Raw genomic sequence first — 17,577 nt, 5'->3', positions numbered from 1 at the left:
TAAATGCCAAAGAGGGTGGCAGAGAGATGAAGACTAGGCACACATGGCAGACTGGACCAAGCGGGGACAGCAGGTGGCCTCAGTGGTGGGGCTGGAAGGCAGATTGCGGCAGGTGTGCAGGTGGAACCTGTGAGGCCCGCCTACACTAACTGACCTACAGAAGGACTGAGCCGGAGAAGACAAACAGGAAAGATACCACACACAAACCTCTAAAGGCTAGATTTCCTACCTTTGCCGATACCTATAATGCCATGCCACACTTAAACAGCAGAATGTTAAACTCAGAACTGTTACTAAAGGATTGTATCATTGGGAAGATGGCAGGAGAGGAACTTAGGCAGGGAGGATGGGGAGGCAAAGGGAGAGTTCCCTGTGCCTCTGAACTTGTAGCATGGAATAATAATAAGAACCACCTCAGGAAGATCTACGAACTAAAAGGACAGGTGAATCCAGCCAGGAAGAGTGAAAAAGAAAGGTGAGGAATAGTACTTTCTACAATTCAAAGTCATCAAAACCAAGCATTATAAAATTAATTTATGAATACTTATGAGTGCAAAGATATACTTTTCAACAAAATGCAGGCACAAAAATAATGTCTAGTCTGATTTAAAAAGAAAAAAAAAAATGGCCGGACGTCACTCTCTTACCGAACTTGGGCGTGGTGAAGGTGAACTCCGGCCCGTCCTTCCCCCCTTCGTCTGTGTAGGCCGCCATGCGCACCATGTACAAGGTGTCGCTCGTCAGCGAGGACAGGGTGTACTCCGTGTGGGAGGAGTCCACGTTCACGGCTGCAAGACACCAAAACCCAGGCCTCAGCCAGCTGCCGGGACTCCGGGCCCCGGCCCTCAGTCCGCACTTTCAAGCATTGAAAATATCATAGCCGTAAACAGCTTTTGTAACTGACACAGTATTTTTCTTTGAGCCCACAACAAAACAAAAAACACAAACAACCAAAACAGAGTTGGGGAAGCAGCCACAAGTCATAGCTTAGGTGTCTTTTTCTGAGAATATCATGTTATAATACACTGTATAGCTTAAGGTGAGAAATTGGTACTTATAGAAATTTAAGAACAATCTTTAATAAGATAGTTTTATTACCAGTTTCATTTCCAATGGTAGTTTTATAAAATATAGTATAATTTCTGATAAAGCCGTTCTGAACATCAACAGGAAGTTGCTCCCACTCCAGGACAGCTTCATTTTTCCCCACCTTCTTTGTCCGAACAATAGGGCCTTTGGACGGTGCTACAAGAGAATGCATTTGCTAAATGAAACTTATTAGAATCTAGAGAATCACTCAACTTTATCACATTTTCTTACAATAACATTATCTGAACATAATGAGACATATCCTCATTCAGTTAAAAAGGTACCCGTTACAGCTAAGCTCTTAACATCTTCAAGGCCGCGATGTGGACTTACGTGCTTGTTTGAGGTACGCCTTCACGGACTCGGGGACCCCGGCCCCGTCTGTGTAAACTGGGGTCACCGTTATCAAGTAGCACTTACTTTCTTCAAGGTTCCCTGAAAGAATAGCAGAGGAAGCACTTTTTTCAAACTCTTATTATGTATTTTTAATCATTATTTCATGACCACTAGACTCTCTTTTCAAACTGTAGTTCTCTAAGCAAGCAATATCTTCGGTGTAATCAAATCAACTTAATAAACTGCTGATACAAATTAAAGGCTACTTTTATTGCCACAGAGCAAAAAGTTTTCAATTTATTTTTTTTTAAACATTTATTCATTTCTATTACAAAGTCAGACATACAGAGAGAAGAGAGAGGAAGATCTTCCGTCCAATGATTCACTCCCCAAGCGGCCGCAACGGCTGCAGCTGAGCCAATCCTGAGCCAGGAGCCAGGAGCCTTTTCCAGGTCTCCCACATGGGTGCAGGGTCCCAAGGCTTTGGACCATCCTCGACTGCTTTCCCAGGCCACAAGCAGGGAGCTAGATGGGAAGTGGAGCTGCTGGGATTAGAACCGGTGCCCATATGGGATCCTGGCGCGTTCAAGGCGAAGACTTTAACCACTATGCTATCATGCTGGGCCCTTCAATTTGTTAACTGACAAGAATAATGCCAACATGTATATTAATGACTCATAAAATACTGATCTCAAATCATTTTAGATCTTCCTTCGAGTCTGATAATTTTTGGTATCTCACCGAATTGCCGGAGATTTGCCGGCTGAGCAAAATAGAAAGGAAAGGCTGAAAAAAATTGAAGTATTAGTCTTAACTCCTATCCAATTTCAAAAGAAAAAAATATTTAATATCCTTTTTCTATTTAGAATTACTCAAATTATCACAGTAATCCATTTTATAGCATGGAAGTATAAAATTTCTTTAGATAGCATAATATCCGTAACAGAATATTAATGTTTATACTGAATACAACCCTTCAATAAGAACTTATATTTCCCATAATCCTTATTCAGAACGTTACATATCTATTTGCCGCCTTTACTAACTTTTTCTTTTGTTGACGATGTGACATTATCAAAGAATGAACAATTTTTATATTCTGCTAACAGTGATATTTTCAGGGCTGTCTACCAAACTACTAGGCTGCCTGCCCAACCTTTATGTTTCTAAAGCCTCTTGCTATGCTATTGTTTAATAAATTCCTATCACTGGGCCCAGCAAGGTAGCCTAGTGGCTAAAGTCCTCTCCTTGCATGCCTCGGGATCCCATATGGGCACCGGTTCTAATCCCAGCAGCTCCGCTTCCCATCCAGCTCCCTGCTTGTGGCCTGAAAAAGCAGTTAAGGACAGCCCAAAGCCTTGGGACCCTGCACCCGCGTGGGAGACCCGGAAGAAGCTCCTGGCTCCCGGCTTTGTCTCAGCTCAAGCCGTTGTGGCCACTTGGGGACTGAATCAGTGTATGGAAGATTTTCCTGTCTCTCCTCCTCTGTCTGACTTCACAATAAAAATAAATAAATCTTTAACAAAACAAGTTCCTATCATCAAATTATTTCCAATCTGGTTTTTTTTCCTAGTCCACCATGTTTTTAATTTGATAAGGTTAACATGTTAGGCTATCAGGCTTCTTATTAAAACTGTGTATTAGGGGATAGTGTGGTGTAGTGGGTTAAGTTGGCACCTGTGGCTTCCACATTCCATATGGTCCCTGGTTCAAGTCCTGGATGCTGCACTTCCAACCTGGCTTCCTGCTAAATGCATCTGGGGAAGCAGCGGAGGATGGCTTGGGCCCTCTGCGCGCATGGGGGAGGCTGTTGCCTTGGCCACCCACCCCTGGTGGATGCAGCCATTTGGCCAGTAAACCAGCAGCCTTTCAAATAAATGAAACTTACAAAAAGCAAACACTTAAACAAAAACCTGTACATTACCTAACAGGTTAGTTACAAAGAGTCAGTCTATTTTATGAACAAAGACTCAAAACTTTATAGCTGGTATTCCTGTTATGGGTTTTCTTTTATTAATCACATTATTCACAGCTAAATTCTAAAATACTGAATGATTTTTCTCTGCTAAAAGCTGTGACATCACTTTATAGCCACTTAATAAATGACACCTTCACAGAATAGTCCTCCCCGGAAATCTACCTCATTACTTCCTGTCCTTTGCTAGCACACTCAGCTGAAAGGACTAACCAGAGCAGAGCCCTTCAGACGCCCTAGGGGACTGCACTGTCATGGGAGCAGCAGGATCCAGCGCACAGAGAACACCTCGCCTCGGCAGCCCGGGCGGGACGCTTCCCCACCACCTCACAGATTTATAAAGCAATGTTAGGATACAGAGAGACAGCTCTGACTTGACTGTTGACAAAGAACCCTAGTAGTTCAGAAGGGTCAGGAGAAACGTGCTTACAGTCACAACTGCTGTGACTAGGAAGGATATGATAAACCCAAGTCTTCTCAATGGCTACAGAAACAAATATGCAAACACAGAACCAAAAGCACTGTCTAACGTTACTGAAAGGTCATCACTTTCAATGCTTCTGGTCAGGCCTACCCCTTAAATAGGTGCGATGTACGGTTCCATCCTCCTGCTGCCAGTCCGGGACACAGGGCGATTTGGCTGATAACACACACCACTCCAGGATGTATTTCTTCACGGGCTCACCTGGAGCAGTCCATTCTACCCAGAGCCGGTTATCTTTGGGGTATGCCTTAAGATCCATTACGGGGCGAGTAGCTTTAAAACAAAGTTTGAATACTGTTACAAAAATTTACATTAAAACATGACTCATTTACTTATAAACACATTTCCATAATTAGGTATTTGAGATGAACATGAATAAAAGCACTCATATATTATGGCTTACATGTAAGGCAGATAGTTCATTTTTTTTTTAAAGATTTATTTATTTTTATTGCAAAGTCAGATACACAGACAGAAGGAGAGAGAGGAAGATCTTCCACTCGATGATTCACTCCCCAAGTGACTGCAACAGCCAGAGCTAATCAATCCAAAGCCAAGAGCCTCTTCTGGGTCTCCCATATGGGGGGCAGGGTCCCAAGACCCTGGGCTGTCCCCAGCTGCCTTCGGAGGCCACAAGCAGGGAGCTGGATGGGAAGCAGGGCCACCAGGATTAGAATTGGCGCCCATATGGGATCCTGGCAAGTGCAAAGTGAGAACTTCAGCTGCTAGGCTACCATGCCGGGCCAAGTAATACATTTTTAAATTTGAATTCTCCCTTTACCATAATTCTTCAAATGTTTTATATGTTTGTAATTACAATTTTCTCTTTGAAAGCATGAATAAATACAAAGATACTTCAAAAAAAAAAAAAGAAAAAGGAAAATGTAATCCAAAGACATTTGTTTTGGTGCAAAACTTTTAAAAAACGTGTTTTTTTTCCTAATATGCATTTCTCATGAACTTTTTGAAGACCTGTGCACAGAGCAGCCTCTGCCCTTGTTTACAGGTTATGTTCCAAGACCCCCAGGCAATACCTCATACAGGAGAGGACCAAACTGCGTATCAGCTATAACTTTCCTGCACACCTAAGGAAGTGCTCTAGGGCCTCTCTGGCCCATCCGAGCTGCCAGCACTGCTGCTTTCGTGCACCGTGGCCACTATCGGCACTGCAATGAAGGCAGGGAGCGCGTGCTGTGTGCATGCTCCAGAGGAGGAGGGATTCACACCCTGGCTGGAAGTGGTTAGAGCCAGGTAATGAGATGTAACCGCGTTACTCACAATGGTACACAATTTAAAACTTACGAACTTGGGCCCAGCGTGGTGTCCTAGCAGCTAAAGTCCTCACCTTGAATGTGCCGGGATCCCATATGGGCACTGGTTCTAATCCTGGCAGTTCCACTTCCCATCCATCTCCCTGCTTGTGGCCTGGGAAAGCAGTTGAGCAAAGCCCAAAGCCTTGGGACCCTGCATCCATGTGGGAAACCTGGAGGAAGTTCCTGGCTCCTGGCTCAGGATTGGCACAGCACTGGCCATTGTGCTAACTTGGGGAGTGAATCATCGGAATGAAGATCTTCTCTGTGTCTCTTCTCCTCTCTGTAATCTGACTTTGTAATAGAAATGAATCAATCTTAAAAAAAAAAAAACTTACCAACTTTCATTTCTGGAATTTTCCATTCCTGCAGAGTACAGCTCACTATGGGTAGTTGAAACCATAGGTTTGCAATTAACGACTGTGTTTAAGACATATGCAAATGAAATCTTAAATGCTTCAAGAATCTTATAGTAATCAGAAAGCACTCAAATGAACTCAATCGTAAGGAAAGGTTGAAGTGAGCCTGTAGTGACAGCAGTATTCCATCCATTCTGATGAAATCTGCCTGTTGGCCAATTTCCAAAACCATGATCTGTCCTGATACCATGTGCCAGATGATTTCTGAAAATCCTGTCGTCCCTGACGCTGACAACCTACGCTCAGACTACCTCTCTGTTTCCAGAGTCCTGCCCACACTCAAACATCCACAAGCCATGCTCCACCCTACAGACACAGACCTTTAAAGTCACAGGAGGGGATAATTAAAACAGACGGATCCGACTTGCCAACCAGATTTCTTGCTGTCAGAGTTGCTTTGTAACGATCATTCGTAAGATTCACTGTCAGTTTTGTGTCATTAACTATGTAATTTTGTAAATGTGATTTCCATCTTGCAAGAGTCACTTCATAATCCAAGATCTTCCCATTGGCTTCAAAAGGAAGCAATGTCTGTAACAAAATTTAAAAAATATATTTCATAAAAACGATCAGTTGAATTAATCAGTTTCTTCAGATTCACAATTTATGTAAAATCTCTAAATATTTCATTGGGAAGGACTGGCAATCTCATTTGACTCAGCACTAAAGTAAAAGCATTAACTCAACGACAAGAGGGGAAAGTGGCTGTGTTCTGTTAGTTTTTAGTTCTGTATACAATTCTCTACTATATGGGCAGCAATTCAGAACTGGTGAACTATCAAAACGACTTGAGCAAGAACCTCAGAGCATGCCCCACATCTGGGACCTGGGTTGGGTGGGAGACTGGGTGGGGCTTCTCCCTTAAAATCCCCTTTTACATCAGATACATTAAGGAAAGAATATGGAACTGATCGTCTTGCCCATCTTCCTGTACTGCTTGAACCTTTTTACCCTAATTATGCCAAGATTGTCAAAACAAACAAACAAAAAACCTATTCTCTACTATCTGGACCTAAATTATTTGTTATGCTTTAATCTTTTAATACATGATAGACTCATTATCAATTTAATCAACATTTTTGATTATCCAATTTCTATTAATTTTCTCCGGAAAATTCAACAAGTACAAAACAAGTTCCTTTCCTTACAGAATTTACAATGTACAGAGCTGTGTTGAATTACCTGAGGTGCTTATTAGCTGCAGTTTTTGAACCTGGGTTCTAAATAGTATATATAAAGCTTTGTGTTTCTATTCAAAATGTTTATCAAATGCTTTGCTGCTATTATGATGAATACAAAGTGTTTAGGACCTGCATTCTCACCACAGAAAATTCATCTACACAAGAAAAAAGCTTCCTTTTACCTTCCATATGAGTTGCACAGATCGATAGCCATGATTATGGGATGCATGGGATGGATCCATCTTATACCAGAAACTTGGTGATTTGGATGGCCCTAAAGCAAACACATAAACTTTTAAAATAAAAAGCTTTAAAAGCCAAATAAAATCCTGCAAATTCTTCTACCTTGTTCTCACTATCCCAGCCCTTCAGCTCCAGTGTCCTACTCCTTAGGCCAGTGCTCTCCCACCCCAGCACAAGCCAGCTGTCTTCCTTTAGCCGCAGTGACGACTGCTGACTTATGCTGGGACTCTTTCCTCACGCTTACAATTTCAGGTAAACGTGGAAATGCGTCCTCAGCACTGAGCCCCTAAGCACTAGCCAAAGCAGCATCACCTTGCTCTTTTCCAAATGGCTCGTGACTTCACATCCTCTACTGCTTGGGTGCTGACCTGCACCTGTCCATGTATTTTAGTTTCCTCCCATATGGCCAGTCTTCCCCTAGCCTTTCCTCTGCTCTTAGGTGTTCTGACACCTGCAACTGGGTCTTCATGATCAACAAATCACTTCTTAGATTTTATTCTTTTTACTTCTGTTGAGCTGATACTACTTGTTTTTCAAAGACAATTTTTATCTGTGAAAAAAAATTGTTACTACTTATTGCTAAGAATAATATTGAAAAACCACATTTAAATACATGCCTAGAACCTCTAAACACACACGAGAACACATGGGGCTGGCACTGTGGTACACCGAGGTAAAGCTGCCACCTCTGACGCTGACATCCCATGTCACAGCAACAGCACAAGTCCTGGCTGCTTCGCTTCTCATTCGGCTCCTTGCCTACGTGCTGGGAAAGCAGCAGATGGTGACACAAACGGCGACCCTGGCTCCTGGCACTGACGTGGCCCAGGGGCCACTGCAGGCACTTAGAAAGTGAACCATACATGGAATATCTTTCTCTTGCTCTTTTAAATAAATCATTAAAAAAAACATGCAAATTTGGTAGAGATTAAATTTACACTGGGATGATTCAGAGTGATAAGGTTTAATAAATGTCAAATGTCAGTAAATACGTTTTTTAAATGCCTCTATTAACTGATTTTAAAAAAAAGTGTTTAAGGTAATTATAGGCCTGCCATGGTAATCAAAAGAATAAGAATAAAATCTCCGGAATGGTGTGTTGGTTGTGGAAAGGCAACCACAGGTGACAAAGCTGAGGACAGCAGGCTGCGGAAGAGGCAGACACACACATGAGTACTGTGCAGCCCAAACAGAATCATGAACAACTTACAGGACAGAAATATCTCCTACCACAGACACAACCTAGAGGCTCCAGTCACTACACTGAACCTTATGGGTGCAACAGATCTCTCTGATTTGACGGTGTTGAAGTACTTTCCCCCCAGAAGAGTACACACAAAAATTAACTATAACATTTTGCCTACATTTTAAATGTGTTAAGATCTTTCCCAAACGAAATAGCAATCTGATACAGGACCCCCAAACCAGCTACAGCAGGACTGCTTTTCTTCCTGGCCTTTTTGAAAGTGATAGAATTCAGAGAAGAAAGGTACATCTCTTTTATACTCTCAATTCACAGGACTGAAACCTATAGTAGAGACAGAAGTGAAGAGAAAGGCAGAGGGGACTAAACCATTGCTGCTACCCTGACATGGAAAGGGGAAGATTTCATGTTCTAAGTCGGTTTGCTACAAGAGTTTTTCTTGAAAGCTAAACAAGAGATCAGGTAACATTAGTTACTTTGGAAAGAGAATGTTACTTTAAACCATCTTAGACCCTCTAGTGTCTTATCTTCTACACTTTATGCAATAGATTACCTCTGAGGGGAAAAAGAACGAAAATAAATCAACTAACCAAAATTCCATGGTCAAAGCCTATTGCAGGGTCTTATCAAGGACTATTAGAAAAAAAAAGTAAAAGGTATAATACAATCCTCTTGATAATGAGGAGCTAAGGTGTATTTGCTAAGTAGTATGACGTCTAATGATTTAGGAGAGGATTCTCTAGTTAAGGTTAGCATTGGATTACTCCCCTTGAATAAAATATCCTAGACTTATCAAGTTACAACAATGTATTTCTCATATTTAGGACACCTTTCCATAAGAATTTACTTAGATACCAAATAGACTTCTGCTATATATAATACATATCAAAGTTCACATCTTCTCCATTTGTTTTAACTTTATTTGGAGATCTTAAGTCTGCTTGGACTACTCTCCGGAAGCCCAGTAGCGTAGACTGGGCCAGGCAAAGCAAGGAGCCAACAACTCAACCAGGTCTCCCGCATGACGGCAGGGATTCTAAGAACTCGAGACGCCACCTGCTGCCTCCCAGTGTACGGATCAGCAGGAAGCTGGAATTAGAAGCAGAGCTTGGACTCAAACCTAAGCACTTTAATGTAATGCTGACATCCCAAGCAGCGCCTTAACAGCTATGTCCAATGACCACCCAAATTTTATAACCTGACATCCTTAAAAATCAAGTTTAAACGATTTTGAATAAAATGATCACCAAACAACAAGCAATGAAGTCTATATATGTAATTTTAAAAGATTTATTTATTTGCAATCCATTGTTACAGAGATGGAGGGAATGGGGAGAGGGACAAAGATCTTCCATCTTCCATCCACTAGTTCACTCCCCATATGGCCACAACAGCAACCAACAGCCAGGGTTGGGCCAGGCTGAAGCCAGGAGCCAGGAGCCAGGAGCTTCTTCTGGGCCATCTTGTACTGCTTTGCCCAGGCCATTAGCAAGGAAGGGGATCAGAAGTGAAGCCACTTTTGGGATGCCAACATCACTGGAATAGCTTTACCTGCTATGCCACAGTGCTGGACCAAGGTCTATTGTTAATATCAGACATAAATGACGGGAAGAATTCCAAAATTATTTCTTCATATTTATTTACTTACTATCTTCATATGTGACACCATTTGCTTCTTCACTCCAGTCACTCCAAAATCCCTTACCATCTTCCTTCATACAGCGCATCCTAAACACATACTCAGTATAAGGCTGAAGGTCCTGGACAGTGAATGAAGATCGGGTGGTTGATGTATCTTCAGGAGGAATCTGAAAACAAAGTAAATCAAGTGGCCAAAAGGCCAATAAACATCTGTATTATGCAAGATTTTAAAAACCAACTTAATGAGAAAAGACTATCTAGATAAACTCAACCTCTGAAGAAGAATAAATACAACTGAAAAGCAGTTAAAAACATTGAAGTTGTGAAGTTTGAGAAGTACAGAAACATCTACTGCTGTTTTTCAATTTTATTTTTTGATTTCACAGGGCCTATTACACTCATTATCTTAGCAGGAAACACACGGCAAACTGCACTTAGAATTCGGAAGAATGTTAGTAAGGGATGAGGACAAGAAACAGAGTCCCTAGATGGGGCAGCTGGCACTCGGGGGCTCGTGGTTGTCCTCACTTCTAAAGCCCAATGAGGTAAGAGGCAGCACTGGGAGCCGAAGGAGGGTCTCACAGGAGCACTGGCCTTCCTAATCTTCCTGTTAGATGCACACAGCCAGCTCCAGGAAGGAAGCCGGGGAAGTAAACAGAGAACTCACTTTTCTCTCCCTTCTCTGTTCTGCCAGGCTCACTCTGCCTGTTAACCAAAGTCAACTAGAGAGCTGAACAAGTAGGAACCCACACATAACTGCTACGATATTAGTGGAGCAGTAGAGAGTAGAATGTAGATCCTGACAGTCGAAACAAAGGAAAGTCAAGGAAAAAAAAAGCTATCATAGTACATTAACCTGGTTTCTTTTTTTTTTTTTAACCATTTCATTCATAAAATTTGGGCGTCCAGAAAAAAGAAGGTATTAAATACAGATTAAACACACTCTGGTTCAATCTGGAACTGTGAGGTTTCAATGGGATACAAAGAGATGCCAAGTTTGGGCAACTAAATTCAGATATTAAAAAATATTTTAAAGAATTTATGTATGTCTCTGTACAACATGGAGCATTAATCCATTGTTTTTCTAATAGTATTCTGAGCCCTTTAGGTAAATCTGGGTGGAGAACAGAAGTAGGTAAGGTCACAGACTCAATTCACCTAGAAACTCGTATGGCTAAAAGCGCAGCAACAATAAGGCCGAAGCCAACTGTTAGTGACAGAGAACCAGCACAAGGGACAGCAAAACCAGCTCAGTGCTATCCCAAAGCTCCAGGTACCTCTGACAGCTTCACCTGAGTACACCATGTTTTCTTTCCAACCTTAGAAATTCCCTAGCAATCTCCTCTATCCCAAGGATTGGAAAGCTTTTTATGAAGGGCAGATGGTAAATATTTTAGGCTTGTAAGCCATTCAGTTTTGGCTATTCAACTTTTCCACCGTAGCACAAAAACAGAGGTAATATGTAAGCAAATGATTGTGGCCATCTTCCAATAAAATAATTTACAAAAACAGATGATATGTTGAATTTGGCTTGTGGACTATAGTATGCTAAAAATGTTTTGTCTTACTCTTATCTTTATTTTCATTCAAGTTAATTCTATTATGACTTGTGTTCTTTTCACTGAAGGCCCATCCAAACGCTGTTCTATAAAGCTGCATCTCCAGCATGGTTTACTTAAAGGCTACACATGCAGCAGTTATATATTCCATCTGGATGTCCTCCTGTCTCCCCTTGCTTTATGCAAAGACTGGAAAGAGATGTTAATACACATAACCAAAATCATAGTTAGTGGCCTGCAAGAAAAATCTGAATAAACGGTAACTTTCAATTTACCTGGTTCCAAGTTGAGGCATTTTTGGTCCTATATTGAATGTTATACTTCAGTCTTATCACGCTCTTAATGCTTGGATTGACCCAAGATAACTTTAAGATACTGGACAGCTCCTCAGAATTGCTCACTGATAAATTGTGAGGTGGGTTGGGCTTCACTGAAGAATAAAAATAAATATGAGTGTTTATCATGTTTTATAACTTTGTAAATAAATACTGTATATTTTTCTTTACTTTAGTTATCCTTACCAAATGAACCACATTCTCTGAAAGTGATACTATGCTATTCCATTTAACAGAAAGAAAAAGTGTCTGAAGAAACCAGCTTTGAAAACAGTTTAACTTTGCTAATCTTTTCAAGTTCAGGTATTAAAATATTTAGGATATATCAAAAACTATAAAAAAACATGGAACAGATACACTGTGATTGTAAACAATATAAAACATTTGCGAGCTGGGCAAACACAAGATAATATTCAAAGGAAAAACAGCCGTGAATGTTGGGATTAGGGATAGTTTTCTTTTTCCAAGTTATATTTAACACTGATGACAAAATGGCTTTATAAGAAAAATTAAGTAAATGTTCATTTCTAAATTAAAATCTGAAAGCTTACAAACCACTGTTAAGCTAATAAACTCCCAAATTTAGAGTTATAACTACCTTTATCCACAGGATCAAAATTGATATGATCTGATGAAACAGTTCCAAAGGCATTTTCTGCTTCTACCCAGACTTCAATGTTCACAAAATATACAGGATTATAAACAACACACACAGTAGGGGCCTCACGTTTTGCTTTGCAATCAGCAAACTTCTCTGTTGCCCTAAATATAAAATTGGAAAAGTTATTAAAAATAGATGCTAAAAAATTAAAATAATTATTTGAAAAGTGAGAATGTTGTAGTTAAGTTTGCAATACATTGTTTTTTTTTTTTTTGAAGATTTATTCATTTTATTACAGCCAGATATACACAGAGGAGGAGAGAGAGAGGAAGATCTTCCGTCCGATGATTCACTCCCCAAGTGAGCCGCAACGCGCCGGTGCGCACCTTTCCGAAGCCGGGAACCTGGAACCTCCTCCGGGTCTCCCACGTGGGTGCAGGATCCCAAAGCTTTGGGTCATCCTCGACTGCTTTCCCAGGCCACAAGCAGGGAGCTGGATGGGAAGTGGAGCTGCCGGGATTAGAACCGGTGCCATATGGGATCCCGGGGCTTTCAAGGCGAGGACTTTAGCTGCTAGGCCATGCCGCCGGGCCCGCAATACATTGTTGACTAAAATTTTTTTTCATGAATTAACCAGCCATTCTTTAAACTCAATTTGATATAGCTAAACTCATAAAATTGGGTTCAAATTTTAAGTTTAAGAATACTGTACTCCAGAATTTTAAGTTCCATTCTCACTGAATCATCTGTAAAAACTACCTACTTCCTTGTGACACCTCTTACCTGCATTACATATGTTCCAAGACTCCCAAAGGGAAGCTTGAACCATACATGTACTGTGGTTTTTGCTACAGACATATTTATGAGATACCATTAGGCCACCATGGACTTTTGATGAGGTTAAAGCAAGATCATCTACTTTTGGCTATCCAGGAACATTCAGTCATGATGACTGAGGTCTTTCACAACCGAAACGTCCTGCTTAAATCTTGGAGAAATGTTATGAGGGTACTTCCAAAATGTCATGGATATTGAGTAATATAGAAAAAAAAATACCATGATTTCAATAAAGCTATCCTTTAACTTCATTTTTCCATAATTTTCAAAAAGTACTCGGTATAATCAATCAAAGGTTTTCATCTTTAACTCATGAAAGCACTGCTTGGAGGCAGAGTCGTGTTAATGCTATGTTTCATCCCAGGATTATAATCCATACTTTGGTTGTTTGCGTTCCGTGAAACTTGAAACACTGACAGATTTTTGCAATAGTCACATTACTAGTTTGGCTTCATTTTCTTCTCTTCACCTTCCTTTTCCTTATATAGATGATTTAACTGTCAATTCAGTTCCTTTTTTGTGATATTCTCAATGGCCTTCAACAGATTCTTTAAGTCTATTGGCAAATCCTTCTTGAGCCTGTCTTGCCACATCAAAGATTTCCCTAACTTCCCCTGGAGTCTTTTAAGACCATTTGAAACTTTACTCTCAGTTCCTCCAGTAGGCATTGATAGTTTGCTTTAATTCAGCTGTGATGAGTGCCACCCTGTGCTGACAGAGTGGAGGAGTTCCAGCACTGTATCAGTATGTGCAAACCAGGGTACGCATCAACTGGTGATTCACAGTGATCAAACACCAGGCAGGTGTGTCACACCCTTAATAGCCAAAGATGCCTCAAAATCTTAGTACTGTCATAGCACAGAGTCAGGACGGCCAGGTGTATTGTCTATTACTAACTATCAGGACCTTCCTCTCTGAAGTACTTGTTCACCTCTTAGATGAAGCAATCCTGGAGCCGCCCCATAAAAAAACATAACTCTTACCCATGCTTCCTGGTTATGCTGCCTGAGAACTCGGGCAGATCACTGTCTGAGACTGTGGGGGTCCTTCCCTCTGTGTGCTACCACTGACTTGACGAAGCTCCCACAGCGATGTCACATATTACTGGAGCTTTCATCACAAATTCATATATTTGTTTAATGCAGATTTCAGTAACCTTACCATATAATTTTCTTTCCTATTAATTTAAGAGCTTTTATTGTTTCACAAAAAAATAGAGGTACAGAACCTTTTTCTGCAAAGGGCCATTTGGTTTTTAGCATCATGTGTAGGCCAAACGAAATTACCTACTTAAAAAATTAGCCTGCTATTGGTTCACTGCGTTTTGAGCCCTGCCTACAGCTGTGTTGGCAGGGCCAGACCAACCGATTTCTCAGCCTCTGTAACAGCCTGCAGGCCGGACATTCCCTGCCCTTGAAAAGGAAGCATTGTACAGTTTTCTTTTCGGCATTTCAGAATCACCAGTCTTGTGCTTTAGTTCCTTTATTAAGTAAATAACACAGACAATATAAACCTGCGGGCAGTCAACCTAGCAACTGAGAAGGCCAATGGTGCCCAATGTGCCCATTAGTGGGCAAGGTAAGCAGTATCAACACTCTGGGCAAAGGGATGATTCACATCAGGAAGGAGCTGAGCATCACATGATCACGCCAGAGTGGCATGGGATTGAAAACTTACAGATTGCTTATGTCAGGAATTTTCCACTTTATATTTTCAGATTGAAGTTGACAGCAGGCAACTAAAACTGAGGTGAAAGGGGGACTACTTTGTTTCCGACATCCCTGAAACAGAATCCTTACTTTACCAGCAGTCTACATCACTAAGCAAAAAAGACTAGAGTCTCTTACTAGTTAACCCCAATTATAACTTTGATTTCTATCATATAAAGTTTAAGTATTAATTTTTCATGTGTATAATTTATAGAATATATATAAATAGATAGATATATAGATATAGTTTTGAGGCAAACAATGTGTTCCCATCTGCTGGCTAATTTCCCAAATGCCTGTGACAGCCAGGACTGTAACATGCCAAAGCCAGGAGCCAGGAATATGCCCACATATCCCAAATGGATGGGCGAGATTCAATCAGGTGAGCCATCACCTGCTATCTCCCAGAACCTACACCAGCAGGAAACGGCAACTGACAGCCAGAATCAGGAACTGAATCCAGGCACTCCTACAGAAGGTCCAAACATCCCACATTTTTTTTTTTTATTTTTATTTTTTTTTTTATTTATTTATTTTTTTTTTACTGGAAAGGTATTTCTGCAGAGAGAAGGAAATACAGAGAAAAGGGTCTTCCACCTGCTGGTTCACTACCCAAGTGGCTGCAACGGCTGGCGCCGAGCTGATCCAAACCCAGGAGTCAGGAGCGTCTGGATCACACATGTGGATGCAGGGTCCCACTGCTTTCCAAGACTGTTCCCTACTGCTTTCCCAGGCCACAAGCTGGGAGCTGAGGACTGTTCCCTACTGCTTTCCCAGGCCACAAGCTGGGAGCTGAGGAGTTGAGACATGAACTGGTGCCCATATGGGATCCTGGCGCATATAAGATGAGGATTTGGCTACTAAGCCATCGTGCTGGACCCAAGCAACTCACATTTATGTGATGACCTTTATCTCAAACTAAACATTTCTTAGCTCTTTCTGCAAGTCTCAAAGAGTTCCCTCAGCATCCAGCTTACGGCCCTAAATATTTTTTTCACACAAAAATGGAACCAATACTCCTTGGGAAGTGACTAAGATGATGGTCAGGTGAGGAAAAACATGATGAAGAAATATAGAACAGGGACCCAGAAAATCATGACACACCAGAAATCACAGAACTATCAAGAACTAAGCAAGATTTGCCAAAAGGATGCATGAGCCAACCTGAGTAAATTTCCACTGACCAAAGATTGACAATTTAAGCAATAGAAGAACAATAACCATAACTGGGTTGGCACATATACATTTCTTTTAAGATTTATTTACTTTTATTGGAAAGGCAGATCAGATTTATGGAGAGGAAAGACAAGGAAAAAGATCTTCCATCCACTGGCTCATTCCCTAAATAGCCACAACACCTGGGGTTGAATTGATCTGAAGCCAGGAGCTGCTTCTGGGTCTCTTCTGTGGGTGCAGGGTCCCAAGGCTTTGGGCCTTGGACCACAGGACAGACCCAGAAAGAAATTCCAAGCTCCTAGTTTCACAGCAGCTCAGCTTCAGCCATTGTGGCCCATGTGGAGAGTGAACTAGCAGATGGAAGTTTTCTCTCTTCTTTCTGTAGATCTGCCTTTCAAATGAAAATAAATAAATCTTTAAAATAATATGGACAGATGGAGAGAAATAGGTAATCAAAATGTTAATTGTGGAATCTAGGTGATGTATGTATATGAATGCTTACTGTAACATTTTGTCAACTCTTGTCTGAAACAATGTAAAAGGTACTTTTATAGTGAGTAAGTCAAGCTTGCAGCGCTTGAAGCCATTCTTCTGCCTTAATATCAGAAAAAAGGCAGGCAAATACTATGTAGCGATTCCAAATAAATACAGACTACTCCTCAGAAATATTTCTTTGGGGGAAAAAGTGCCTCCAGATGTAACAGCAATTTCCAGGAAAAAGGAGGCACAGAATTATGTTAAGCAACGAGTAATAGTCAAAGAAACTATAAGGACAAACAAGGAGGGGAGGAGGCAGAACCTGCAGTCCGAGAAGCTTACAGACCCAGATCTGCAATATACGGAACTCTTCCAGACACTGACGCAATTAACATGTGACATTTACAGTGACAGCGACACCAACCGAAAAGCGGATGATGGCAAAATATCAGAAATCACTTTTGGCCGAAGTAAATATGTGTGGCTATGGCATCTTTAACAAAAGAAAACAGTATCCTTACCTTCTGATTACATGTACTAAAATATTTATGGATGAAATAATTGGAGATTTTCTTGAATATGGGGTGGACGGTAGCTGTATACAAAGGCAGACTATGAGCTGATCTCTGCTGAAACTGAGCAATGGGTGCATGGGGATTTTTCTTTAAAAATGTTGACTTCTGCATTTTTTATCATGTGACAAAATAAAAATTCCAATAAAAACAACCAACTGAATAAACCCAACAAAGCACATAAAAGTAACTTACCATTCAGATTTTAAAGTGAAGTTTGTTTCTAGGAATGTCTCCCTGCCAGGATTCCACTGACACACCATCACTTTCTTATCCTCATACACAATGCAGTTCAAGCCTTTTGGCTTTTCTGGAGGCACTAAAAGGAAAAAGTCCACATTTAAAAACATTTTATATTCCAAAATATGCAACCATCTAAAAAAAGACCTAAATTAGAAAAACAAATCCAGACTAGAAGTATGAACATAA

General features: G+C 40.9%; 1 protein-coding gene across 3 annotated transcripts in view; it reads right to left on the bottom strand.

Moving 5' to 3' along the window:
- The window catches only part of IL6ST (interleukin 6 cytokine family signal transducer), a 44,072-nt gene that overhangs the window by 6,855 nt on the left and 19,640 nt on the right, over nucleotides 1-17,577 (bottom strand). For 2 of the 3 annotated variants that reach the window (XM_058679977.1, XM_004583706.3), the window contains 10 exons: nucleotides 17,344-17,467; nucleotides 12,375-12,538; nucleotides 11,717-11,871; nucleotides 9,890-10,049; nucleotides 6,977-7,068; nucleotides 5,934-6,144; nucleotides 3,975-4,157; nucleotides 1,423-1,524; nucleotides 1,099-1,245; nucleotides 648-788 (listed from right to left, as the gene is read on the bottom strand). In XM_058679977.1, the coding sequence (XP_058535960.1) occupies nucleotides 648-788; nucleotides 1,099-1,245; nucleotides 1,423-1,524; nucleotides 3,975-4,157; nucleotides 5,934-6,144; nucleotides 6,977-7,068; nucleotides 9,890-10,049; nucleotides 11,717-11,871; nucleotides 12,375-12,538; nucleotides 17,344-17,467 (1,479 nt within the window). Of the gene's footprint in view, nucleotides 1-647; nucleotides 789-1,098; nucleotides 1,246-1,422; nucleotides 1,525-3,974; nucleotides 4,158-5,933; nucleotides 6,145-6,976; nucleotides 7,069-9,889; nucleotides 10,050-11,716; nucleotides 11,872-12,374; nucleotides 12,539-17,343; nucleotides 17,468-17,577 lie in introns of those variants that run through there. The other variant, XM_058679978.1, reaches the window with a different exon arrangement.

Source organism: Ochotona princeps, chromosome 23 (genome assembly GCF_030435755.1).
Source record: "Ochotona princeps isolate mOchPri1 chromosome 23, mOchPri1.hap1, whole genome shotgun sequence".
In the NCBI taxonomy this organism is placed as follows: Eukaryota; Metazoa; Chordata; class Mammalia; order Lagomorpha; family Ochotonidae; genus Ochotona; species Ochotona princeps.
The sequence above is the reverse complement of the archived record's forward strand: the minus strand, read 5'-3'. Positions and strand labels throughout refer to the sequence as shown.